The sequence below is a fragment of the Cygnus atratus genome, chromosome 6, assembly GCF_013377495.2.
Source record: "Cygnus atratus isolate AKBS03 ecotype Queensland, Australia chromosome 6, CAtr_DNAZoo_HiC_assembly, whole genome shotgun sequence".
Classification (NCBI taxonomy): domain Eukaryota; kingdom Metazoa; phylum Chordata; class Aves; order Anseriformes; family Anatidae; genus Cygnus; species Cygnus atratus.
The window spans coordinates 22,787,293-22,798,900 of NC_066367.1; the positions used below are offsets into that span (position 1 = coordinate 22,787,293).

The following is an 11,608-nucleotide window of genomic DNA, read 5'->3' on the forward strand; positions in this document are numbered from 1 at the left end:
AGGAATTCATTGCCAACATATGCTAATAAATCTTTTGCAATGTAGAACTGGACTAATCTGAGCCCTATTCTCCTAGGAATTTTAATCGCACTTATGGATCATTTGCCAGAATAGCATTCTGATTGCTTAATTCTTCTCATGATACAGTACACAAGAGAGTAAAAAACATCCCTGGTTAAGTGTTCTTCTGCATCCTTGGACATACAGATGTCTGGGTTCTTGGAGAGGAAGTGTTTGTGGATTTTATCTATTTATTTATTTTGAAGGAGCTTGTTTTGTTTTTTTAAGCCTGCTCATTCTTTCCCATGCTAAATACCACAGCTGATATATCTGATACTTATCTTTACCAGTAATTATTTTCAAGCAAAATATTTCAGAAGGCAAAGGACTGCGAACAGAACTAGGCTAGCTCATGTTTTATGTTTCACTTTAAACCAGACCTCTCTCAGCAAGTTACACAGGGACTTAAGTCGCCAGATAAGGGTGCAGTCAGGTCTGCTATATATGGGGGCCACAGATGCCAGCTAACATGTTAAAACTTCAGGAACTGATCTGTCTAAGAGAAAAAAAAATGAATTAATTGAAATTCATTCCTTCCCTGTCACTGTGATACGCTAACTTATGCTAGTAATGCATACTTAAAAAGCAATGAGCATAAACACTTGGAAAAGAATTAAGGGTTATGTGTAATAATTTTATTTTCTTTGCAACGTTTATGTTCTAGTGTGATTACATCTACAGTTTCAAATTGATTCCTGATCTAAACGTACCAGAACTCAGCCCAAGGAAGAAGGTTTGTAAACTGTAAGGTTTTCTATTTACATTAGGGTTCAACCACAAAATCCTCCTCCACAGTGGTGGAATTCTCAGCAGACTGGATCATGGCAAATAAAGATGTTACTCCACAAAAAGAAAGGTGAAATCCCATATTCATTTGCACCTTGCACTACTCCAGTTTAGTCAATGGGAACCCAGCAGTATAGGAGCTAGATAAGATTCCAGATTGTTTTTATTTTGAACTATAGTATTGCTATAGACTGAAACAGAACACTTGAAAAAGTGTGCATCATAAGAGCTTTCCTCTGCTTAGAAACAAAATGATATATTTTAAACTGGGACAGAGCATAGAAAAGTCAACAGAGACTAGAAGCAGTAATAAGAAGTCAGCAGAACAAAACTGAAATCTCACTTGAACCTTTGTCCACCTATCAAAACAAAATGGCCCACAGTTTTTTTTAAGGCCAGTAAAGACTGAAACTACCTCACCCAGTACAGCTTACATCCAAACGGAAGTGTTTCTGACAGACGGACAAAAGAGGAGAGAACCAGAATAAACAGACGTCCCTACTTCTGCCTTTAGCAGTGGATCTGACTTTCACAGGGCACTCAGTGAGCCTGCCTATTCCTCCAAACCTCACAGGCACTAAAGCATCCAGTCTCAATGTAACTAGCACTCTGTCTATGCCATTTTCCTATTCATCTGCTAAACAATAAAAATGGGAAAAAAAGAAAAAAGTAGCAACTGATATACTTAATGATTAAGTAAAAGATAAGGAACATTTCCTTTTCAACAGCATAGAGATCAAGTCAATAAATCCTGTGCATAGTTCCTGTAATAGACATCATTGTTATTCACTTGAAAATTTAATTCATGATCATTCTCATTCTTCTTCATTTTTCATCACCCTGAATCACAGAAGTAATGCACATGCCAAAGAATAATAAAAGATTACCAAAGGCGTGATGACTTTTTCAATCTGACCATAAAAAAAAAAAAAAAAACGGAAATTCTGACATTATTAACTTTTATTGACCTTTCTTGTATTTTAAACCCTTTCTTAATGTTCCTGCTTCCTCAGTTATTCCTTTTGCTGTTACGCCGCACGACATTTCTGTGGAGATCCAGCCAGCCTAGAACTGCTGTTAAATTTGGATACCTTTCCAACACAAGTACTCCCAAGATATCTTAGCCAACAAAGCCCAGTTTATATTCCAAGTTCTACAAGTAAGACACTGAATTTGGTGTGTAACATCCTTACTTGGAATCGCCTCTGTACCTTTGAAGTGGAAGACCACACGTATGATATCAACTTTTGCAAAGATTTCGAAACAGTATTTGTCAACAATCACCCAGTAAGCCTGCTGCTGCTAATGGGCAGATTCAAAGAAACTATTATAAAGAATAAAATTACAGGGCATGTGAGTAACTGTGATATAATGGAAAAAGAATTGATCCTGTGGTATCACAAACCTCCTTTAATTCCTTGAAGGAGAAAAGACTAGGTGATACAGGTTGGACTAGGTGATCTTGGAGGTCTCTTTCAACCTAAATGATTTTGTGATTCTGTGACGAACTCTGTAAATAAAAGAAATTGGTTCACAAAGTCTACTCTGATAGTCAAAAGGTTTTCAGCAAGAGTCCTCCAAAGAGTCAACTACAAGAACATAAGCAGCAATAGGATATGAGGAAAAGTCTTTGCAGGAGTTAAGAACTGATAAAATGTAGAAAACAGAAGCCATAAGGAAATCGTCATTTCTTCTGGCAGAGGGAGGTCACCAGTGCAGAAGTCATCGCTTGAATTCTGGTGAGATTTGCACTCATACATATGGTATCTTACACATGTATAGATGATTTTGGATTAGCAGCAAGGCGACAAAGTTCACTAATGAGGGATAATTTCCTAAGATCCATAAAGAATTCATAAAGTTAAACTTGAATATGAAGATCTCCAGAAGGCCCTTAGCACACAAAACGTGTTAAGGATGATAAACTGTTGTTGGAGCTCAGTGGGAATCGTAAACTGATGCACCAGAGGGAAAAAACAGTCTTAGTTTCACATACATAGTGAAATTTTCTGAGCACCACCACATAGCAGCAGGGTCTTGTAGTTTTGGTAAAAAATTCCATGAACATATCATATCGAAATTCAGTAGGAAAAAAAGGCAAATAGAATACTACAAATTAGAAATACATAGGGAACAAAATAAGGATATCATTATCCCCTCTATATACATCTAAAGTTTACCTACATCTTGAATACCAAGTTTATTTGGTTCCTATTTGCCAAAAAGGATATAGTTGAAATGGAGAAGATTCAGATGTAGAAAATAAGAATACCTAGTGTATGAAGGAGCTGTATTAGAAGTCTATAAAAACATGATAGGTATTCAGAGGCTGAATAGAAAAATTCCTGTTCAATGTCTTTGCCAACATAGCACCAAGGATGGCAGTATTAAATGAAGACAATTGGAGCCATATTCAAAACAAAGAAAAACACACAGTTCTTCACATAGCATGGTGGTCCAGTGTGTAGAATTCCAGTGGATACTAGAAGCTTTGTTGAGTTCAAGAAATGTGCAGACCAGTTCAGTGAAGAGAAATCTATCAAAGGTACCAAATCCAAGAACACCATTTCTGGAACAGAAAGTCCTGGAGCTATGAACTGTCATTGTGCAATTGCCCCACTATTACAGGCTTACCTAGGCTTTTGACCACTGTCACAGTGATGAGATGCTGAGCTATGCAGACTTTTGGTCTGGCCCAGCACAACCGTTTTTATGTCCTTATGCTCCAGGGAAAGACATGGCAACTGAGGTAGCTAAAAAAGGAGATCTGCAGTCCCCTGCTGAGAGTAAGAGGCCCTCTGACAAGAGACTAATAAGTTATAAATATGCATCAGATCAAACTGATCAGAATTGCACTAGGAACCTGATGAAGCAAAGAAAACCCTGCCTTCATTAACACAGATAATCTTCCAAAAGGAGGGTTACTGAGCATTGGGTGCTTCTTGTCTTGGAAATGATGAAATTGCCTGCTGTTTTATGAAAAGAGCAGTGTTGTTCCACTGATGTGCTACATCAGTGTACATCACTATGTGTAACCCAAATAGGTAAACTGCGAACCAAGAGGGCAACAGATTTGGCAATGAACACGACAGGAAGGCAGGAACATCCATTATGGGGTTAGCATCAGCTCCAGGGCTTAGCCAATTTATTTTACAGGATCACTGCTGCCCAGCTTTCTATATAAGCGTGTGCCAGAAGTGTCCGAAGCCAAAGAGCCTGAATGTCTTTGCTATGACAGAATAAACAGCACTTCACCCTAGGAAATTTTGCACTATCCACAGTAGCAGATAAAGGTGCTATTCTGCAGGTTTCTATATTAAATTAGAGATCTACAGGTATGTACAGTGTAGTCAAGTAAAGACAGTAAAATTAAAAGGAAGCTAAACTAGAAATTGATAACGATATTTTTATGGACATAAAAGGAGGCCCATGAGGGAAATAAAGTCTAAGCGATTACCAGGGAAATTTGTTTATAGCTGATGATACAGACATCGCTAAAAATGTAAATTTAATCTCTGTCTCAGCAATTGCAAAGGACACTAAAAAGGAAACAATTTAACACTTCTTATTGGTTGAAGCAGTCAAGAAAAGGACAGAGCGTGTCCCAGATCTGTGCTGAGGTTGCTGCTACTATAGTTGTTCAGGACACAAGGCAGTGCTTGTAACTACTTTTGACAGCACAGATTACATCTTTCAGTGACATCCACAGCAAATATGCATCTTTGCATTAGAAGTTAGATGGCTGAGAAATCTCAGCACATCTGCACCCTACAAAACAGAAAACCACTCAGGAAAGAGGAGGAGGAGGCCAGAAGGCAGACTGGGCAATAACTGAGCCCAGTGAGTCACTGCAAGACACTCACTACCAGTAATGAGAAATTCCCTTACGACTACGTGCAGAAGGACTGGAGACAGTACACTGAGATCTAGCAGAGGGAACAAACCTTCTGAATGTAATAAGGCAATCAGTTACTGGAGAAAGTGGTCATCACTTCCTTCCTGAACAAAACAAGAATGCCAAGACAGATTTGGGTTTTCATACACTTCACATTTCATACAGTAGGTAAACTTTACTGGCAATGCCTAGTCTCTTCCATTAAATCCTGTGCCCCGGTTGTCTAAGTCATATATTTTGGCATGTATTAGCACAACTACCACAACTGATATTCTGAAGATAAAATCACAGTTACCAGACACTGAGCTTCATCCTCAAGAGTAACCACAGAGTCAGGCCTATACCTGCCATGTAGAATCTAAGCATGCAGCAATTATCTTCAGCAGAATATACAGTGCAATAAGAAATCACTATATTATATTACTGATATTGTTACAGAACTATTCATTTGTATTTTCTTCATGCATTAGATTTTTCTAATGATCCCATAAACACACACACACACCCCTATGAAATCTAAAATTTTATATTCACCAAATATTTTCCTGGAATAGGGCTAGAAAAGTTAGAAGAAAAATAGGAAAACATTTTGCTGCTCAAATGCAAGGACAAGGTATTTCTCTGCTGTTTCACTTGCAGGATTCAGACAAGTAAAAAAAACTGACACTGCTTTTGCTCGAAAATTTTAATCACAGGATTGGGACATAAAACCAATACTGCTTTCGTTAAAATAGTTTTAATTGCATTAAATGTGGATGCAAACCACATGGGTATGATTTCTTGCATGTATTTTAATGACTGTGTGTATGCTTGCATAAAAACTTTAATAAAGAGAATTCAGACAAGTAAACTCGTTATGTTATCAGGAGAGAATCCTGAATCACTGATGGCTCCTATATACATTATTTTATTTAGGCAGCTGAGGGGAGAGAAGGGAAGCTATTAAAGAGGAGTGAAGTTTTACAATTCTTCAACTCTCTCTCATGTAACTTAATGCTGTTTTACATTTTCATCCAATGCACTCAACTGAATATTTTGCACCAGCTAATGTTTGCTGCATCAGTTGAGAACATTTGAAAGTTCTGTCAGTGTTCTGAGGTTCCAACAGAAATCATTTTTGGCAAGTTGACTAAAGACACAGCTTATGAATCCCTGAAGTTCATGTTCCCCATAGTTCACCATTTTTTTTATTAGTTATATCATAACAGATGATATCTTTTTATTCAGTTCCATTAAGATTTACTTAGCTTCAACAAATTAAAATTCAACCTTTCCCTTTAGAATTAATTCTCTGTTCATTTCAGTTGGCATTTGGGGACTCAGATTCCGTACATCAGAAATTCTAAAACAGCAGGTTTCATCACTAACACAATTACTATGACTCAAATAAAGCTGTTTTCCAAGCTTTTCTTCTCCATAAGATTACTAAAAAATATTACTATTTATAATTTTCAGTTCTTTCAGCCCTCATTGTTCAAGGATTCCTGTCCAAAGTTTCCTACATTTGATGGACTAGTTCACAGACCATCCAAATTTCCTTCCCAGATAATATGAACCTTCCCCTCTACTCATCCTGGTCAAGACACATCTGAACTGCTCTGTCTAGTTCTGGGCTCCCATCTTACATGGAAGACACGGACATACTGGACTGAGCCCAGTACAGGGCCAGGAAGGTGATTAAGTGATTGGACCTTCTGTCAAGCAAGGAGAGGCTGAAATATCTGGGACTGTGCAGCCTGGAGAAGAAAAAGCTTAGACAGGACTATAGCGTACAAATAACTGATTGTAGGGGAGAGTAGGGAGGGCTTAACCAGACTCTTCTCATTAATGCCCAGTGACAGCATAAGGGGAAACGGGAACTAACTGAAATATGAGAAATTCCACTTAAACACATACGAAAAAAATGTTATGAGTGGTCAAACACTGGAACAGGCTACCCAGAGCAGTTGCAGAGTCTCCATTCTTGGAAATACTCAAAATCTGACCAGACACAGTGCTAGGCAATGTGGTCTAGCTGTCCCTGCTCTGAGCAAGCGGTAGACTCCAGTCACCTGGGCTCCAGGGGCTTGGATAACCTCCAAATGTCCCTTCCAACCTCAACAATTCTGTGATTCTGCAATCATTTTTATTCTTACCAACCTTCCCCTTGATAAAATGCAAAAATTGTATTTTTTCCCTCATTTAATGTACTTAGATTGCTAGTACCTGAGTCTAAAATGATAAATAGTTCAATAAAGACTGCCACCAATACCAAGACCCTGATTCAGAGACAAGCCATTCCAGTGATCAAGACAAAGTAGCAAGCCAGCCTAAATTTTTATTTTCTGTTTAGTTTTGGGGTAGCCATTTTATTTCTTTGGGACAGAGCTCCCTTAGTAAAATGAGAATAATAGCATTTCTTCACCTTACCATCACTCACAATCCTGTAATAATGGTATGTACGTTTTAAAACCAATTCAACGAAGTGACGGTCTCCCTTTGAGGGTCACACTGAAATCAGTAAGGTGCAATGGAAAGCATTATGGAGCTTATTCTGTAGTTTGTATTGATTTTTTACTAATTAATCTATCAGAAATTACCAGAATTATGGATCAGCTTCTACTTAAACTTAGCTTAGTTTTATCATGAGGGAAAGGACAATGATAACAGTAGTGAAACAGCACTCATGTTAATGTTTGTAGACTTGTTGTTTGTTTTTATTATTATTATTATTATTAAACTTCTATTGATAAACTAAGTAAAGCAAAATAAGCATGGTCTCGCAAGGAAACAAGAAACAGGATGAACAACTCCTATCACCATTACTAGAGCAGGGAAAGGGTATGAGACAGACAGACCATTGCTTCATCTCCCAAATGCCATTCTAGGTAATGCATAACCACTCGCTTTTACTGCATTAATCTGCTAACTTTCCCTGCTACTCCCTCTTAGGAGGTTCCACCTCTACAGGAATTGGTTGGGACTAACTATGACTCTACTCTAAACTGAACACATTACTGGGGCGTTATTGCTGTGATGTGTTCACAGCAAGTTTCCACATTTTCATATGACCCAGCAAAACTCCTTCAAATAGTCTTCCCTCAAAATGATCACACGGTGATACTCTTGGAGTACAAACTGATAGAGTCATTGAGCTATGTATTTTGTGACCCTGCAGGTAGCTATTGCATACTTATTTTATGCTACATTCTGTTTAGGGCTTTCTGACATGTTTACACTAAGCCTACCCCAATTTGGGTCATTAGGCCCAGTGATGGGGTATATGAATTAAAGTATTAAATGAGAAGAATCTGACTAGAGAATAGGATCATCTCCCAGGAGGGAGACTGATGTAGGACAAAAGGAACTGAATTCTCACTCTGAAAGTACTATTTGCTTCTAGTGTTCTTCTGCCATTTGTGAAAGCTTGGCCACAATCTCTCATTCACCCTAGTGTTATCATGTCCTTAAAAACTGGCACTATTGGGCATAAAAAGAGTCAGTAGTGTGGAATTAAAATGTCAATCAGAAGTAGGCAAAAGCATGGCCATACACAACTGAGTATGCGCATGTGTGCAAGTATTCATGTTTAGAATTGGTAAATGACACCAATACTGGGCTTCTCATGCAACCTGCTAGTTAACACAGTTCCTAAAACTTCCATACAGAGCTTTGATCCTTCATAAGATCTGCATCATCAAGTTCTGAAAATATGAATGTTTAAAGACAGGGAAACACACTATACTCACAAATGTGTATTCATAATTCATGGTCAAGGGAAAGGTGTTCTTTAGTTAGTGAGATCCTTTTTAACGCAGCATTCCACAAAGTGCACTTTCAAACACAGGTGCAATCAACTTGGTCTGAGGAGGGGAGGTAAAGTTTTAAAGAATGCACTAAAAAAACCTTTGTATTAAGTGATACCATTTACACTGCCATTGGATAATGGAGAGCTAAACAAGCAAAACAGTTTCTATAGTTTTAAGTTTTCAGATCACTTCTGTCTGATTCCCTTTCCTCATGTGTGTCTCTACCTTGCTGCAACTCCTCCTCTTACAAGAACTTTAACTCCTTCATAGATTCCTTAGGAGTAATATTCTATTGTCCCCCCCAAATGAAGAAGCACCTAATGGGAGTATGCCCTTTGAGTGATATAACATACTCAAACTCACTTAAAACAGTTGGTCACACTGGTATTTCAAAATGAAATGACCTAAACACAGACTTCCTCAAGCTAACATTATTTGCCAATTTATTTTGCTCTGTAGATAATTTCCATACTACGCATGCCACAATGCATGTCTACTGCATTATTTTGGGATTATCATCAATGTCACATTTCGAAAACTGAATACAATTTGCAGAATTAATATAAATGATAAAACAGAATCCAGGATAAGTACATGGCATACTGTTATAGCTTCCACTTACGCAAAATTTCAGGAAGATCTAATTATTTTTAATGAGCAAAGGAAACTCCAGGAAGAACTTCAAAACACAGGTAAGTCAAGATTTTAAATTATACTTGAATAAGAAAACCAAAGAAGCTGGGGGGAGGGTTGGTCCTTTTAAAAAGGCCTCAAATACCCCACAAAGCAGCAAAATACCATGAAACCAATACTTTCAGGAATTTCATTCCAATGCCAAGAAACAGAATGTACTCATTGTGACTAATGCATTAAAACACTGAAAATAAATTCTAACAGATTAAAAAGATCTTGTAACAAGTGAAAGGTATACTGAAATCATTCCAAACCTAATCAAGTTTCAGAGTAGGGAAGTCTTTTCCCATTATTATTAAGAATGTAAGCTGGATAAGTAGACTGGGAAACTATAAATTATGAGCAGTACAAGTAATAAAACATTTTTTAGAAATATGTTTTTAATTAAAAATGAGAAGACAGCCATTTTTACTGAAACTATTTGCTGTACATTCTCAAGTTTGGTCTTCTGTGGTCTCCCACACATATTCATTTCCAATAAAATGTTATTAAACTGGGATGAAACTGGAATGCAGTTCTAAATGCAAAATCAAATCCATGTTTTTACATGTTTACATTTTTAGGTGAAAACATGAAAACGTTTTCAAACCTTGATCACTTAATCCTGAGCTTTGGGGTCAGGAAGTACCACTCACCCCTGCCAATCTGCAGTCCAGTTACATGTGCAAACTGTTGTTTCACAAGAATAAAGCAAGCAACAGAAATATTGCACGTTACTTTCAGGCTTCAGCTGAGCTTTTAAAACACATGGCCAAATACGTTGCCATGGAAATGTTCTGCAAATACATCTAGAATTTCTTAAGATGGAGCTGAACATCGTTTTTGAAAATAAACTTCTCCTACAAATTCTATGAAATATAATTGCTGTATGCTGTATTCAAGGGCAATAAAATAGGAACTCTTCAGTGACTATTATCTACCATTTATAACACGTAATGTGATAACAGTATAACTAATACCATTCTGTCCTTCATACCTGAAATTAGGCCACTATTTTTCTATGTAAAATACCCATATACTTGTTTTCTTTTATGTTCTCGGACTTTTCTATCAGTCACAATACATTAGCAGATCCCAAAGTACCAGCCTTGCAATAAAGTTGGCAACAATTATAAACAAAAAGGATAAGTAAAAATGAATTTGGTTTTAAACAACATACTAAATATTTAAGTTATTAATCTTCCATTTTACAACCCATTAGTATTAGTATGCATCACTGAACATAATAATTAAAAAGGGGAGAGTTATCTTGCCAAACTTTAAGCGTTATGTTCAGTGAGCTATTTTTAAATCTGATTTGAAATGAAGGGGAAAAAAAAAAACTACTACTGCAAAATGAAGTAAGATCTGTGCCTGCAGAATAACTCAGCTCTGTTACACAATGTGATATGTTCTTTTAAATAACCTGCCACTGTAGGTAAAGAGTTGCCCTACACTGTGCTTCATATGACAAATAAACACATTCACACAATATCATTGTGTTGCCATGTAAAGACAAAGCAAAATAAAACTGCAATACAGCCTTGCCATTTTACTTTACAGCAAAGGCATAACCTGCTACCATGACTTAGTTAAAAGAAATCATATTCACAATAAAAACGGGTTGAAAATATATATGGAATAACCTTACATTGTTCAAATAACAATTCACAACACATTAGATTTCCAAGATATACATTTCTCTACTTATGTAAACAGTCTACCCTATAAATCCTGTAGCAAATCCAACATGAAGCAATTACACAGACAAAGAGATTGTAAATGACCTAAAACTGTAAAACAAACCCTTGTCTTAGAAATATTAGTAAACTATGAGGTCATACCTGATGACTTAACGACTGTAATGTCTCACCGGTTCCAAGCTGCATGACCTTTCTATTTCCAGAGACCCCCAAAAATTGCATTTCCTGTCTCACAGAAGTGCATCACAGACCCATCTATCTTTCAAAATCTTCTGGGCTAGTGAAGAAAGCATTAACAGCCATTCTGTCCATCAGTAAATGCTGGAGTCATTACCCTCAAGATATCAGATCTTAAATATAGTTTCCTCCGTGCAGTTACAGACATCCAGTAGTCAAGGAGGCTGACACAGCTATATCACTGATGCTGCTAATGCCATCTGAAAACAGTAAGCTTACTGCTTAAAGCAATCCTGCATCATCCAAACAGAACAAGCCACATCCTTCAACTCCTCACTTGCGTGTTTTTTTTTTTTTTTTTTTTTTAATAAAACCTAGAGCTGCCATTATAGATTTTGTTTTCATCTGTGGTCAGCTAAAGGAGAAATTAGATATTATGCAACCAGCTTTGCATTAACAAAAGAAAAGCAGCAGATGAAATGACATATCGAGGTTATCAAATTTTGCTTGCATGACCGCTCCGCAAC

The 11,608-nt window shown here is 37.1% G+C and overlaps 1 protein-coding gene across 2 annotated transcripts in view; it reads right to left on the reverse strand.

The window, feature by feature from the left end:
• The window catches only part of SLC4A10 (solute carrier family 4 member 10), a 119,109-nt gene extending 107,983 nt beyond the window's left edge, over positions 1-11,126 (reverse strand). For both annotated transcript variants that reach the window (XM_035571482.1, XM_035571473.1), the window contains exon 1: positions 11,046-11,126. In XM_035571482.1, coding sequence (XP_035427375.1) covers positions 11,046-11,126 — 81 coding nt within the window. The remainder of the gene's footprint in view (positions 1-11,045) is intronic.
• Between the last annotated feature and the right edge of the window lie 482 nt (positions 11,127-11,608).